The following is a 16027-nucleotide window of genomic DNA, read 5'->3' on the forward strand; positions in this document are numbered from 1 at the left end:
GAATGCTTGATCTTCCTGTCTCTACCTCTTGAGTGCTAGAGTTACAGACGAATTACACCACGTCTGGATTAGAATGGGAATTTCTGTGCAGACAGCTTTTAGAGTTCCACTGTTGCCTATATCTGTATGTGAGCCATAAATGCAAATTTAAAGTCTTGATAGCCACATTACAATAGTCATAAACAAGTGGACTGGTTTAATGTTAAAATGCCACATGTAATTGACACAAATAGCACTAAAAGTTTGTGTTCCGCCTTTGTACCGTGTCTTGTAAAGTGGCCCGTGCATGTAAGGGCACTTTCTGTCTAGGATCAACCATGGCTAGGGCAGTCCTACTTCACGGCTTTCTAGCCACGTGTGGCTGAGGGCCACATGATACACAGCGTGGACTGTGCTGTCCTCGGACTGCTCATCCCTTTCATTTGTCTTTTGCAAGATCCTCTGTTCCCAGTCTCCCCCCCCTTCACTAAACGTGACACTGTTCTGTTGTTGCTCTTCCTGTTTCTCTCAGGGTGCTTTAGCTGCATCATTTCCCCCTGTGCGTCCAGAGATCCCAGTTATGCATCGGAGAAGCCCTACACCTAGACCCATGCGTCTACTTCTAAACAGTAGTTTAGAATGGGGTTCTATAGATATTTCAAAATGGGGATGGGTGCAACTAAGGTCTGTACCCCCACCATTTCACAACTCGCCTCCCTCATCTGCGCATGCCATGTATCCTCTCAGCTGAGGACCTTCATCTTCCACTTAGAAGCCTGATCCAGAGTCATTTCCACCTCTTTCCAATCATCTGGTGTGTGTGGGAGCGAGGGGGAGGGTTCGTTTCTCATGATGCATCATCACCCCTTCCTGGAGCTGTTTTCCCAATTCAGGCTTATAGATCATTATCTATGCTCATAAATAACACTCATCCGAACCCTCTCATTTCCAATCTATGTTCTACCAAGCATGGTGTGTATAGGAAGATAAACTGAAAATAGACATCGATCACTTCTCTCCTTTAATCTTCCAGTGGATCCCTATAGCCTCCAGGGTAAGGGCCAAACTCCTGTCCATGGTGGACTGGTCACTTCAGGGCCAGATCCTTACTCATCTTTCCTTCTCCCATTCCGCCCACTCTATACTTTCCAGCACAATTTTATTCTTGACAAACTTTTGATGACCCAAAGCACCAAGGTTGATCACCCGGCAGGGTTCTTCTCTCTCCTTACTCTGCTCACTGCAATGTTCACCTCACGGACTCAGCACCACCCTTCTAGCCTCACACAAAAGGCTCTGCCTAGCCCTGGGACAGGTACCCTATTATGTCCCTGTGTGACCACGCATACATATAGTGCTTATAACTTTCAAGGTATATGAGTCCAGATATCTGATGTGTCCTTCACATGGATTCCCAACAGGAAGTTTCCTCTCCTACCTGACAATCCAACAGCTCCCCTGAGGTAGAACTCCTTGTCCTCCTCGCCTTCTTCATCTTCTGAAGGCAGAGTTCGAGATGCTGACTCCAGGTCTCGACTCAGGTCATAATCGTGGTCCCATTCCAGAGGGATGGAGTCCACGCTGGCTGGGGTATCTCTCCCTGACCGCTCACTCCGGAGGGGCTGAGGAAGGGAGAGGGAGGGGTTGGAAGAAGGCTGTGGGGAGGGCATGCCATCTTCAGAGGGGTCCTGCCAGTGTAGGTCTGAAAGAGCCATGGAGTCTTCGAGATCTAGCTCTCGGTCCGAGAGGTCATGGTCATCTGGTAGCTAAAAGGGAAGTCACAACTCTGTTATCGCAAGGATAGGGCCTGCCTCTTACTGCAAACAGGTAAGACCATCAATAAATGCCAGCATCCTACTGACCACATGGCGTTAACCTTAGCAACAAATACAGAACTTTCCTGATTGCTTTCACAACTCCTATGTATTCATCTATTTCAGTGTCAGTCTGGTAACCTGAGAATATTATTAAAACCCCTTCAAGGGACCATTATAGGAAATTTAATAGTATTATATTAAAAAATAACAAAGTATATAAATAATGGACCAAGTAGCATGTCTCCAACTCAACAGGCACATGATGGCACATTATACTTTTGAGTCTACATGCTAGACATAAAACATGTTTGCAATCTCGGGAAATTCCCAAGTGTTTGGATAACAACAGCACTCGCTGTTGATGAGATGAAATTGTGGGGGCGAGTAGAAAAAAAAAGAACAGAAGGGAATGATTCATTCAAACATTACCTCACAAGCTGAGCAATTGCTCAGCTTACTTTCTCTCATTTCTTCTCGAAGCTACCTCATATCTCATAGAAGAAGAATGATACCAAGTTTGCCTAAGTCCTTATGGAAATACATGATCCCTCAGCAAGTGAACAAAACAGCTGTCCCTACAAGGTAGTGACTATGAATAAATCCATTTTAAAGTTGGGCAAACTGAGGTGAGGGAGGTAAGGCAACTTGTCAAAGGTTATATAGATAGCGGTATCAAAGCGTGCAACAAACCCAGATGTTCCTCTGGACTCTGGACTGGTGACTGTTATTCTAACTAATCCCACATAGCCAATTCTCTCCAGTCATGAGGGGCGGTAAGGGGGGCGTGGATGGGGAGGGGAACACTCTTATAGAAGAATGGAAGGATAGGGGGCTTATGGACAGGAAACTGGGAAAGGGAATAACATTCGAAATGTAAATGAAGAAATATCTAATAAAACAAAAGAAAGAAAGAAAAAAGAAACAAGTGCTACTTACAGGCAGGCGGATCAGTTTCTTGTGGTATCTTTCCACACGTCCGAAGACCTCCTGGCAGTAGCGTCGGAGTTCATCCAGCTCCTCCTCGATGACGGCAGCATCCAGTGGCTCGCTCTTCTCTATCAGCTGCTCTCCCTGGGCAATGATCTGCTCGATCTTACTGTGGTTCAGTGAGATCTCCTGTTGGAAAGCCTAAGGGTGCAAAGGCAATGTGAATGTTACACATCTCAAAAACAATGTCATACGAAGGTACACGTTTCTCTCAATGTCAGAAAGACAACACCGGGGGATACTGACTTATTGTAAACAAAGATAAGACAAGGACGGAGCAGTTATTTTCTAAAGTAAACGGTCACGTTAAAACGGAATGGGAGTCAGATATGGAGCCTTTGGTGATAAAAATTTACTACCACAATATGGGTGGAGGATAACAGAGAAATAGTGACAACCATCATGGTATTAATGGTGCTGGTGACTCCTGATAAAAATATATGATGCACATAATATATGCATCCCATGTCACATGTACAGGAAGGGGGGCACAGATTATCATGATTCTCTGGTTGTTTTGTAACATAAGCATCAAAACATAAAGATATACTGATTTGAAAAGCAAGGGATCGGGGAAGATTATTCTATAAGAGTCTATATGATTTCAAAGACAGATATCATGGGGACAAGTTTCAAGTGACAGATGTTCATTCAGTCCAAGAATAAGCCCTGGAATAGTTTAAATTGCCCACTAATGAGAAAGACTGTAAGGAAAATGGAGGGTCGTAATGCTTTCAAGATTCTTTCAGAATCTCAAAGGAATTCCAAATACCAATTGGTGGAAACATCTTGTTGACGTGTTGAAATACTGATTTGCTTGTGAGATTTGCTGAGACAGTTGTGTAGGGAGGGGCAGGGCGAAGCATTGGGCAGAACTTTAGAGTTTATGATTTTACAACTTATTCCACCTTAATAAGGGTAATTTCTTTTGTTTCATCATAAAAACAAAAGTTTTGGGCATTGTCTTAGATACTGCGGTTTCTAGCACTGTGGAGAGAAATCATGACCAAGGTTATTCTTATAAAATAAAGCATTTAACTGGGGGCTTGTTTACAGTTTTAAGCTTAGTCAATTATCATTACGGCCAGAAGTGTGGTTGATACACATGGCGCTGGAGCAGTAGCTAAGAGCTATATACTCTGATCTGCAGGTCAAGAGAGAAAGCCTGGGTCTGGTGTAGGCTTTTGAAACCTCAAAGGCCACCCAGAGTGACACACTTTCTCCAACAAGGAGACATTCAAGGAGACTCCAACAAGGGCAGACATTCTAATCCTTCTAGTCCTTTCAAACAGTTTTGCTTCCTGATGAAGTATTCAAATATATGAGCCTATGGAGGCCAGTCTTATTCAAACTACATGGGTACTATAAGTATTCCTAAAAAGGGAACAAGCAAACCAACAAACAAAAACACAACAGTGGAGTATTATAGGAAATGATTAAGTGGTATCATTTATACATGTATGATATCCTGGGTTCAATTCTCAGCACAAGCAAATAAATAAATACATACATACATACATACATACATACATACATACATACATACATACAAACATACATACACTTTTTTTTGAGACAGGCCTGATCCTCCTGCCTCTAAGTCCCAAGTGCTGGGATTACAGAAGTATACATCACGTTACCATCTATTTTTTAGTGTTGTTTTGCTTTCCTTTGAAGCAGGTTCTCACAGTGTAGTCCATGCTAGACTGGAACTCACTCTCCAGAAAACTTCCTGTCTTCCTCTCCACAGTGCTGCAAAGGCATATGATCCTCCACCCATCCAGATTCTCTGGGGATATGATGTCAGAAACTGTCTGGATCATGATTAAGTTCACCACTCCCTCTTTTTGCACATGTCTTTTATGAAGGTCTCTAGCTACACTGAGTCTCAATTGTACAGTGAATAATGTAGCCTTTACAATCAACTTAGCCTCCAAATATGTGGACTGTGTGGAATGAAATCCCCGAAAGAGAACGTAGCATTGTGAGCCAGCAAAATGGCTCAACAGGTCAAGGTGTTTGCCACCAAGGATGGGGACAGATGGGGACTTTACTCCTGGGACCCACATAATGGAAGGAGAGAACCAACCATAAACTGGTCTCTGACCGCCGAGTGAACACAGCCACATATGGACTTCCCTGACTCCTGCTGCATACAAACAATAAAGGAAAGTAATTTTAAAAAATAAAGCAGATGAAGGTTGCACCTTCTTTCTCCCTGGAAACTGGAACCACCTAAATTCTCCATAGATCTTGGAAATAAGTAATCTGTTAAGCAACAATGACAATAGAAATCCCTAACTCTGACAACCAAGTTGATATTTTTAAGTTTTTATGTTAATTGTGGATTAGAGACATTTTAAAAGATTTCAACATTGCCAGGTATCGTGGCTTACACCTTTAATCCCAGCACTTGGGAGGCAGGGGCAGGCAGATATCTTGAGTTCAAGGCCTGGCTGGTGTACAGAGTAAGTTCCAGGACACTCAGGGCTACAGGGAGAGAGACTCTGTCTCAGAAATTAAAAACAAAATAAAACAAAATTCCATATGTTTAGTATCTTCTGGTTATTTTCCTGTTCACAAAGAACTAAGTTTTCAAAGGCTCACTACTCAGCTCTACACAAAAGGATCTGCAAACCCTCTCCTTTCCAGCATTCTTCCATACTGATAGTTTGCAGAAATAACTGACTCATTACCTTGAGTTGCTTTATTTTAGCTTGAACATCACACTCAGAAAAATGCTCGATATTGGTGAGCTGCAAATCCATCTCCGTGAGCCAGACCAGAATGCTGTCCCGTGCCGTCTCAAACTCCTCACGCTGGCTAATGAAATGCTGAGGGAAGAGGAAGGCATTAATATGTCCGCAGTCACACCCAGACACGGCCCAACCAATTCTAACCTGGGAAGTCAACACCTCACAAGCATGGAGCACCCTAAACTGTCCTCATATCACTTGCCCCTCCACCCCCCCTGCCATTCCAACTTCCACTGTCCCCAAGAACATGTCTCACTCGCCAGGGTTTATCCTCTAGTCCCTAAATTATGTGACAAGGATTAATCAGAACCTTGAGCCTGCGCAAGATGGAGGTGACCCGCTTCTGTAGGTCGTCCCATCTCTGGTTGCCCCCGTGGGCCATCTGCCTGAGACTGCAGGCGGAGTCTGTGCGATTCTCTCTGGCCAGGCGCCGGTACTGTTTGTTGATGAGCTCTAGTTGGGTCAGGCTCTCGTGGACCTGCCGCTGGAAAGCCTGAAGCCACAGGGAAGTGAATCAGTGTGGGAGAGATCCTTAAAGGTCATAACTCAAAGGGTTATTACATCTCTTGGTTTTCATACTGCACAGCCAGGGAGCACAGAACCAGACCCAGCAGATGGACCAAGAGCCAGCAAGAAATCACAGAACTGTAAGGAACGATTGTACTTATAAATAAATATATAGAAAAGCAAAATGTATGCATATATACTGTATATTGGTATGTACACACAAGGATCACATATGGAATGTGTGCATACATACATAATGTAGCTTTTAAAATGACTAATTAAAATAAGCCAAGTGTGGAGGTACAAATCTGTAATCCCAGGACTCTGGAAGGAGCAGCAGCAGCAGCAGCAGCAGGAGCATCAGAATCAGAAGTTCAAGGTTATCCTAGGCTACCTAGGGAACTGAAAGCCAGTCTAGGCTGTTGGGGGTTGGTCTGGTGCTGCTATATATTCAAATACTAAATTCTGTACCCCAAGATCTGGCTGCCTCACTCTGTATGAGTGAATTCCCATGTACACCGGACCATCAGCACGTGTCCGAGTAAAATGCTCCCCAGAACAGACTGCTGGAGCAGAAATGACTGCACAGACTCAAACAGAAAGTATTGGGAAAGCAGAGTTGGGGAAGTAGCCGGTTTAGCCATTAGAAAATTAGATGAGGGGACTTGTTCCAGTAATTGTGCAAAGCTAAATGAATAAATCCACAGGTTGGAGGCTGGTCATGTCATATTAATAACTGATAGCTTATTAAAATCCATTTTACCCTGGGATAGATGAATCCCTGTCTTGAAAAACAAAAAGAAACACATAAAATAAATAATAACTGGGAAGCAAATCTTCCTAGAAATCACTACAAGAACATATACATGTGTTTACATGTTAGATCAAAGTGTTCTCAAGATTTCTGTATCCATACTGAGAAATGATATGTAAAATGGCACTGTGCATTTGTAGAATATGTAATTTCTTCAAAATGCAGAAATCACCTCAATCCTGGTGTCCATTAGGAACAAAACTAAAACCATCTTTGGCAGAAGTGCCTCTAATGTAAGGCCTTAACCCTGCTTTTAAGAAAATCAGTTTAGTATAAAACACAAGTAACTTTCCATTTAACAACAGCAATAACAAAAGACACTGCAGTTTGAAGAAGGGCCTTTCTTTTCTGCTGATGAACTGGTCAGCTTTCATAAAGGACGCCAGACTTGTTATCCCGGCACAGTGCATGGATGCTCTGCTCTTGAGGACGTGGCATGGAGTGGAAATTGTACAGATGCTAGCACTTCCTTCTATCCCCACTGCAGGGCCCAGCACTAACCAACCAAACACCCACACAAATAAAACACAGCTTCACTCTAAATGCATGCACCAGGCTCTGTGGCTAACTTTGATCCCACACCCCAACCCAGATGTTAAGAATGGTTCACTTGGTTGACTTTTCTGAGCATCTCACACTTCAGTGCTGTTTGCTTCTTCACACTGCTCACAGGATGGCACCCCTGCTCTGGCAATGATTCACCTTCTGAGAGCTGCTTTCAGAACACCTGTCCCCACAGGTCGCCCTCAGTTCTAAAGAAGTTAGGAGGTGCAGAAGGAGGTTCAACCTTCGTTGTTAGAGTACGTCAGAACATAGATCTGCCCACTCTGAAGGTACAGCACGCGGGGCTGGCATCCTAGTGTGCCCAATGTCCTTCCAGACATTTATGTGACTGACTGAATGATCCTTAGGCAGAATTTTGTTCCTGTGACATTTTCTGTCTGCAAGAAAATTAAGTTTAAGACTAATGATACTTGGTAGAAATCAATTATTTCAGTGCTGGCCACATCTGAGTCCAAAATAGCATCAAGAATGATCCCATACAATCTGCTTTGTAGTATAAGCCAATTATGAGAGGTTTTAACCTTTACAAAGCAGAGCGCTACAAGGCATAGGACAGGGTCACTTCCACCAGCACTGGAGTGACCTGGATTCCTTGACAGTTTATGGTGGCTTTTTGCTAGAGAAAACTTTTTTTTAAAAAAGATATTAATTATTATATATATATATGATGAGCAGCTGTCTTCAGGCACACCAGAAGAGGGTGCTAGTTCCCATTACAGATGGTTGTGGGTCACGATGTGGTTGCTAGGAATTGACCTCAGAACATCTAGAAGAGCAGTCGGTGCTTTTAACCACTGAGCCATCTTTCCAGACTCCTAAAGAAAACTTTTTACACAGGCATTTTCTCTCTCTAGATTTAGTGGTCTAGTTTCACATGGGTCTGTTCAGAATCACTTATTCCACATGCATCAAACACTATTATACCCAGAGAGTTCTCCATCAAGGATTCAGATCTGTAAGTCAAACGAGAATGAGAAGAAATTTCACTTTTAGCCCAGTAGCTCAAGGCTTGGTTCACTGATGTCACAGGAGAAAATCGAGTCATTTATGGGTTTAGCTGAAATACTAGCTTCATTTATAAACGTCTTGAGGAGGGCTGAGGAAAATTTACCAATGGGGCACAGGAAAGGACTATTTAGAACATGTCAGAACCATTTACAATGAGTTCACAGGCACGCATGTGTTATCAGTATGTGTATAGAATGGTTTGTTCTATCTACACCAATGTCTATGGGAAAATCAGTTACCCAATGGTTGGGGTTCAGGTTGTCACAGAGCTACAGAGTGGACTTGAGCTTGTGAAGGCAAGGGGCCTTGAACAGAGTGATTTAATGATTCCTTCCTAAGTGTAATTAACTGTTGCTATTTTCATCTCTTGGTAATTTAAAAGCCCTGTGGCTCAAGAACAGTACTGGTCTCTTCTGCTCTCTTAGATGTTGGCTACAATGACAATGTTCTGGCCAATCCTGGGGCCAACCGTATGTTATAAATGATCACTATCACTCTTATGTATTTGATCATTTAATTCTTTGAGCTAGCATACATTTCTGTACATTTTTGTACATACATGGCAACATGATTTGCTCTCCCTGCCTCCAGTCCCCACTGTGTCCCACCTTCCTCTCTTCCTGACTCTTGCTGGCCTTCCCATAATGTGAAAGAACTGAGAGAATACATTTACAGGTAGATTTTCATATTATAAAAAGAATCATATTTCAATCTTAGAGGACATAGATGAAGAATTCTGAAATAAGAATAATGCCAGGGGAGCTTGGAGAGAATTAGGAGCCTTGTTTTCCAAGAGAATTATTTTCCCTTCCCCTCTCCACTTTCTTTGCTATTTTTCCTCATTCAGACAAGTTAGTATTCTGTAGCCCAGGCTAACCTTCAATTTGAGATCCTCCTGCCCCAACCTCCTGAGTGCAGGGATTATGAGAATCTGCTACTGTGTTTGGCTGATGTTTTTATTTATTACCATCTTACTTGTAATTCTGATAATCCTCAAATAAAATCACTACTGTTCTTTGTCTACTCACGAGGCTACCCATGGCTACAAAGCCATTTGCCAGCTATTTGAGCAGATAACATGTGGCACATTAGTCAGTTCATGCTCTGTGGCACCAGCTGGCTAGTGTCACAGCACAATGAGCAGCTGAACATTTGGCAGCATGAATCACCTCAAACTTCTTCAGCTCCTCCTTGGCAACTGTATAGAGCACCCCAGAAGAACTGGGGAATGCAGCCGTCCTTTCTGAGATCTCCAGCCAGTCTTCAAAACGAGAATAGTCATCCAGAAACTTCTGCCACAGTCGCCATGTCTCTTCAATTCTGCGGCGGAAGATGGAAGAACGCAGCCATTACTAAGAAGACTGGATGTTCAGAACCCTGTCTGATGCCCTCAGTGGGATTAAGAGTGCCCGGACAAGCAACTGCTGTGCAAAACAATAACAGCTTTGACCCAAACCGCCCAGGGAAAGAGACAGACAACTGTGGGAGCTAAAACAAAACAGCTGTTGGTTTTAAAAGATGCCTTGCAGCTTTGAATTTGGAATTAGTCAAAACCAGATATTAAAATGCATTTCATGAGCAGCCCTGGTGTGTGCACACGAGGTTAGAAACCCTACGTGTAAATACTGCTTTTTAGACCAGTGCATTAAATAAAAGTGAAGTTGGAGATTTCCTTTAAGGCCAATGGCAGACTCAGAGTGATTATAGTTAACCTTGACAGGTAACATGGAGCTTTTAGGACTGGCCAAAGATCAGTATAGTTTTGTGCTTTAGGTCCCTGAGGTTCAGGCCATTGAGATTTTGCCATTGGAATTTTTGAAGAGCGTAAAAGTGCTTATTATTTAACCAATGTAGTACAGAAAGCAATAGGTTTCATTGGAATGTTCATTTTTGTGCATGTGTGCCAAGAGATTTTTTACTTCTGCCCCCATGGCCCTCTCATTTCCTCTCACTCCTGCTGTCTCCCTTCTCTCCTAAATACTTCCTCCTCCATTCCCCCTTCCCCATTCTCCCTCCCCCACTCTCCATCCCCATTCCTCCTCCCTCTCAACCCTCCCCCATCTCTTTCTTCTAGAGTCCTTCCTCCTCTTAGTGCCCTTGTGACTTTTATGTCCTATGTTTAAACATGTATGTCATCTATACATTTAAGTCTAGATTTCTATGTGTTATCTATACATTTAAATCTAGATTTCTAAATCTAGACCCAGGGACAACGTGAAATATTTGTCTCTTTTGAGTGTGGATTATTTCATTTAATAACATGAAGAGTAGAATTTAATTTAATTACAGTTACCTATCTGTGACAACAGATTCAATAAAGTCATACTTATTTTGCAAGGGAAAATTTAAATTTTTCTACGTAATATTTAAGCTGTTGGTTCCAATATAAATTGGCTTGTTATACTTAGATTACTTTATGCCTATTTATACTTGCAATTATATGTAGATAGTGATGATTTGGGGAAGTCCAGGTTATTTCTGGACTTTTTAACCAATGGAAAACAGTAAACAGTGGATACAGTGGGTGGAAAAATGGATGGAGCGTTTCCGGGTTGGGGCTTTGTTTGTTGGTGTGTTTTGTTGTTCTTTTGGTTTGGTCTGTGACTTCCCATCCCAGCTCACTTGAGTCTCCTCTCCATGGACATGGCACAGATGTTCCTCCACCGCCGGTCCAGGTTGCGCGTGGCCTGCTGGATGGAGTCACACTCCGCGTCGGTGGCGCAGGCGTCACAGTCATGCAGCAGGACCTCACACAAGTTGAGGACAGAGGCGACGCCTGTGCTGTGTTTCTCAATGTCTCTCTGCAGCTCCTGCAGGGGATTGAGGTGTGCTTTACTGTGAAAGCCTGCGGATGTGGATGAGGGGGCTCTGGCCACGCTCACAGGCTGATCTGTGATGCTGCTATACTTGGCAGTGGTTCATTTTCCTTAATGAGTACGTTTCCCAAGACTTATTTATGACATCCTGGAAGCTCAAGGTACAATCTAAGGAGATGGATCTGGAAATAGCCCATGTGAGATTTGCCAAAACACAAACTGAAAGCTAAAATGGACTGCTCTGGGGGCTGGAGAGATGACTCAGCAGTTTGGAATGCCAACTGCTTCAGCCGAGGGCCACAGTTCAGACCCCATTACCTGTATTGAGAGGTTCACAGATGCCTGAAACTAGCTCCAAGGGACCTAATGCCACTTCTGACCTTTGTCTATATCTGTACACACACACACACACACACACACACACACACACACACACTTCACTACTACACTAAGAGTAAAACTGGCTTTAGTAATGGATGGTAAAAATAGATCCTGGGTTGGGCTCTGGTAATGGTTCAACCAGAAAGTGCCTGCCACACCAATGTGATAACCTGATTTGAATGCCCAGAAGCATGTACACCCAGATGTTATAGGTAGCATGCACGTATAATTCTGGAGCTAAGACAAGATGGGAGGCAGAAACAGGAGCATTTCTAGAAGCCTGTGGCTGGCTAACCTGGTGGACACAGTAGTAAGCAACAAGAGGCCCCGTGTCAAACAAAATAAGAAGTGAGGACCAACCCTCCACATGTATGCTATAGTGCACACATGCCTGGCTGTAGACACACACACACACACACACACACACACACACACAGGGTGGAGAGGGAGAGGGAGACAGAGGGGGGAGAGAGAGAGAGAGACAAAGAGACAGAGAGACAGAATCTTGCCCTGGACTCTACTGATACATCACACTCATTCCAATGGATTAGTCAATTCAGTGTGCATGCATCTATGAGCATCTCCCACCTCAGAACTTGTTATAGATCTGCAAGCACACAGGACAATAATAAGAAGTACTGTGGCTTAAGAAACTGAGGTTCCCTTAAAAAAGGAGATCTTCACTACTTTCCTTGGAGCACAGTTTTAAGTGTAGGACAGAAATAGGAAGTTTCTGATCAAAAGCAGGAAAGTGGATTTTACCCAACTCCAACATATGCACTCATGTTAAATGCAGAGAATGTGAATCAAAAATGTCCACTTTTCTCCCCCTTGGGCTTTACTATAATTTGGTTCTAGAATGTTCTTTAAGGGCCCACATATCAAAGGCTTTGTCACCTTCTTCAGAGGTATGAGGAGGCAGCTGGACCTCTAGTAGGTGGGGCCTTGGTAAAGAGGTTACGTCCCTGGGGGCCTATCCTTGTAAAGGGTTTGAGATCCTAGCTCCTTCCTCTTTCTCTTTTGAGCACCTTGGCAGCGAAGAATCAGCAGCTCTCCTGGACCCACTCTCTTGCTACAGGCCACAGTGCTTCCATAGGCCCACAGCAACAGAGTCACGTGATCATAGACTGAAATCCTGAAACCTTCAGGCAAAATAAAGCCTTCCTTCCTGGAAATTGGCAACCATAGATTTTTCACAGTGATAGAACGCCAGCTAATGTAAGCTTTAGGAGTTCAACTTGCTCAAATTATTCTGCCGTTAAAGTGCATCCCTAGTGCCCTTCCTATTCCAGGGTATATTTTTCTTCTCGATTTTCCTTAACGAATCTATACTTTCTCTTCGGAGTGGGGGAAGAACTTCATAGGTGTCATTTCCACCCCCAAGTTTGTCCAACTTGTCGATACTTTTAACATATATTCCTTATTTTTAAAAAGTAATTTGTAAATTTGCCCAGAATTCTTATTGCCCCCATAATTCCACATTGAGTTGGCCACCTCCAAATTCCCAGAACTAATGTTTTCTTTCTTTGTGTCTTTCTTTGTGTCTGTCTTCCTTTCTTTCTTCCTTCCTTCCTTTCTTTCTTTCTTTCTTTCTTTCTTCCTTTCTTTCACTCTCTCTTTGTGTCTTTCTTTCTTTGTGTCTTTGTTTCTTTCCTTTCTTTTTTGTTTCTTTCTTTCTTTTCCTGTTTCTTTCTTTATTTCCTCCCTCCTTCCCTCCCTCTCTTCTTCCCTCCCCCTCTTTCTTATTAATTTTCTTATTTATTTAACTTTAAGACAGAGTCCTACTGTGTAACTCTAGCTGACTCAGAACTCACTATGTAGAAATAGGTTGGCCTTGAACTCACAGAGCTCTACCTGCTTCTCCCTCCTGTATATTAAAAGGCACACACCACCACATCTGGCATTTATTGCAGCTCAGTAACATTGCAATTCTTTTCCTCCTAAGACAATCACTATTTTTTCCTACCACCCTGCTCATTTGTGTAGGCACAGAAATCTTTTAAGAGTCAACGCTGCAGTGATACAGAACCTATTTGTCCCCACATCTTTCCTACACAGCGCTTCCCCATTGTCAGTAGTCCTTCCTAATTTCCTCTTGATTTTTCACCCTGAGTCGATGTCTTGCACCCACCTAATTTCCTGGCCAAGAGAACATGGGCTGCATGGCATAGCAATCTCCATCCTACCTGCTGCTCACTCAGTTTCTTCTGTATTTCTTCAGAGTTACAAGAATCGTAGACTATGGGCTTGGCCAGCTCTGACTCCATGTGGGCCAGCCAAATCCTCAGACTGCCCATGTTCTTATCCAGCTGCTGCACAGCCACCAGGGTCTCCTTGAGCTTCTTCACCCTGCGGGCAGAGAATTGGTGAGATGGTGAAAGGCATTGATCATGTTACCCTCGTATGCAGAAGTGAGTGCTGCGCCTAAAGCCAGATTGCATTGGTCCTTCCCGGCTCAGTGTGGCAGTGGGACTCTGCTCGGTGTCTTGTTTCCGCATTATATAAAATGGGACTCTTAGACTACACGAGGGTCAGTGATGTTTAAATAATGGTGCGCTCAGTGAAGGAGAACGTTCAGCAACTAGTCACAATGATTATGCGCAATGCTATGGTAAGTATTACAGCAACCCCACAGCTTTCACAGGACTCAGTCCCGCAAATAATACGATTTATATTGAAGGAAGCAAAAGGAGGAATACCCGTGAGAAACAGTCTGGCAGGGTACTTGACGGCCCTCACAGAAACGTACAGAAATGCAGTTCTAAGTTCTACACATGAGGGAGGAGATTATACTGCTGATTAAATTGGTAAGTAGAGAATGGAAGCAGTGCGTGGGTGTTGGTTGAGAAGACATTTTTTTTAATTTCTCTTTTTTAAAAAAATTATTAGTCATTTTATTTATTTACATTTCAAATGTTATCCCACTTCCCTGTTTCCCCTCCAAAACCCCCTATGCTACCCCACCCCTGCCTTACTGCCCTAACATTCAGAAATGAAAGAGGGGAGTAGGGAGATGGCTCAGTCAGTCACCTGACCTTAGTTCTGATCCTTAGCACCACAGAAAAAGCCAGATAGGGTAACCTGTGTCTGTAAATCCCAGTATTACACAGAGTTCTCTGGACACAGGCACACACACACACACACACACACACACACACACACACACTCTTACACAGAGTTCTCTGGACACATGCATGCACACATGCACACATGCATGCACACTCACAGACATGTACACATCCACACACACATATGTACATGTGTACATACAACAGAGTTTTTTTAAAGAAAGTAAAAGACTAAGAAAGTATAATGTTGACCAGAGATAGGATGCTCAAAAATGATAATCAGTCGGTTTGAACAGGTACTTATCCCAGGTTTGTCTCTCATCCGTCCTATGGAGTCTGACCCTCCAGGGATAAGGCTACAGTGCTAGCATTTTAAACAAATGTGGTTCCTCCAAAGGCCGACATTGGGAACCACTGCTGTGCTATACAGCATTGTAAACAATCTGCAAAGAACTGAAGGGAGGATCCTATGTTTAACAGAATTCAGGCTGTCTAGGATGCCTACAGTAAGGAACTGTAATTGATTTAAAGGGGGTTATTTAGTTACACTGATGTGCCTATGTGAGTTTCTGTTCACTATGTGCATGTAGGAGTTAGAGGTGGTTGTGTGCTGCCCTATGTGGGTGCTAAGAATCAAACCCAGGTCCTCTAGAAGAACTGGAAGTGTTCTCAACTACTGAGACAGTCTCTCTCTCTCTCTCTCTCTCTCTCTCTCTCTCTCTCTCTCTCTCTCTCTCATTCCTTTATTCTTCTCTCATATATAATATCCTGACCACAGTTTCCCCTTCCCCCATGCCTCCCAGTTCTCCAACTCCAACAATCCCCCTCTCTCTCATATCCACTTTTCCTTCATTCCCCTTCAGAAAAGAGCAGACCACCCAGGGCTATGAAGGGAACACAGCCTAAAGAGTTGTAAGAAGACTACACACAAACTCATAACAAGGCTGGAAGAGGCAACTTAGGGAGAGACAAAGGATCCCAAGAGCAATAGTCAGAGAGCCCCCACTCCCACTGTAAGGCTTATCACAAGAATACCTCGCTATTAGACCAGAGCATACATGCAGAGCACCTAGCTCAGACCCAAACGGGCTCTACGATGGCCATAAAGACACTTGCTCAACTATGTTCAGAGCAGTTTTACTAATAATAGTCAGAAACTGGAGAGACAACTTAGATGTCCCGCTACTGAAGAATGGATAAAGAAAATGTGGTGTATTTATTACTCACTGGAATATGACTGAGCTGTCAAAAAAAAAAAAGTCACCATGAAATTTTCAGGCAAATGGATAGAAGTAGAAAAAAATCATTCTGAGTGAGGTAACCCGGACCC

At 43.3% G+C, this 16027-nt stretch overlaps 1 protein-coding gene across 34 annotated transcripts in view; it reads right to left on the reverse strand.

Moving 5' to 3' along the window:
• Syne1 (spectrin repeat containing nuclear envelope protein 1) overlaps positions 1-16027 on the reverse strand; it is a 471163-nt gene that overhangs the window by 25411 nt on the left and 429725 nt on the right. For 29 of the 34 annotated variants that reach the window (XM_063270573.1, XM_063270583.1, XM_063270581.1 and 26 more), the window contains 7 exons: positions 13816-13978; positions 11055-11242; positions 9602-9752; positions 5850-6032; positions 5480-5617; positions 2733-2924; positions 1418-1745 (listed from right to left, as the gene is read on the reverse strand). In XM_063270573.1, coding sequence (XP_063126643.1) covers positions 1418-1745; positions 2733-2924; positions 5480-5617; positions 5850-6032; positions 9602-9752; positions 11055-11242; positions 13816-13978 — 1343 coding nt within the window. The remainder of the gene's footprint in view (positions 1-1417; positions 1746-2732; positions 2925-5479; positions 5618-5849; positions 6033-9601; positions 9753-11054; positions 11243-13815; positions 13979-16027) is intronic. The other 5 variants (XM_039101511.2, XM_063270618.1, XM_039101510.2 and 2 more) reach the window with 1 other exon arrangement.

Source organism: Rattus norvegicus, chromosome 1, assembly GCF_036323735.1.
Source record: "Rattus norvegicus strain BN/NHsdMcwi chromosome 1, GRCr8, whole genome shotgun sequence".
Lineage (NCBI taxonomy): Eukaryota > Metazoa > Chordata > Mammalia > Rodentia > Muridae > Rattus > Rattus norvegicus.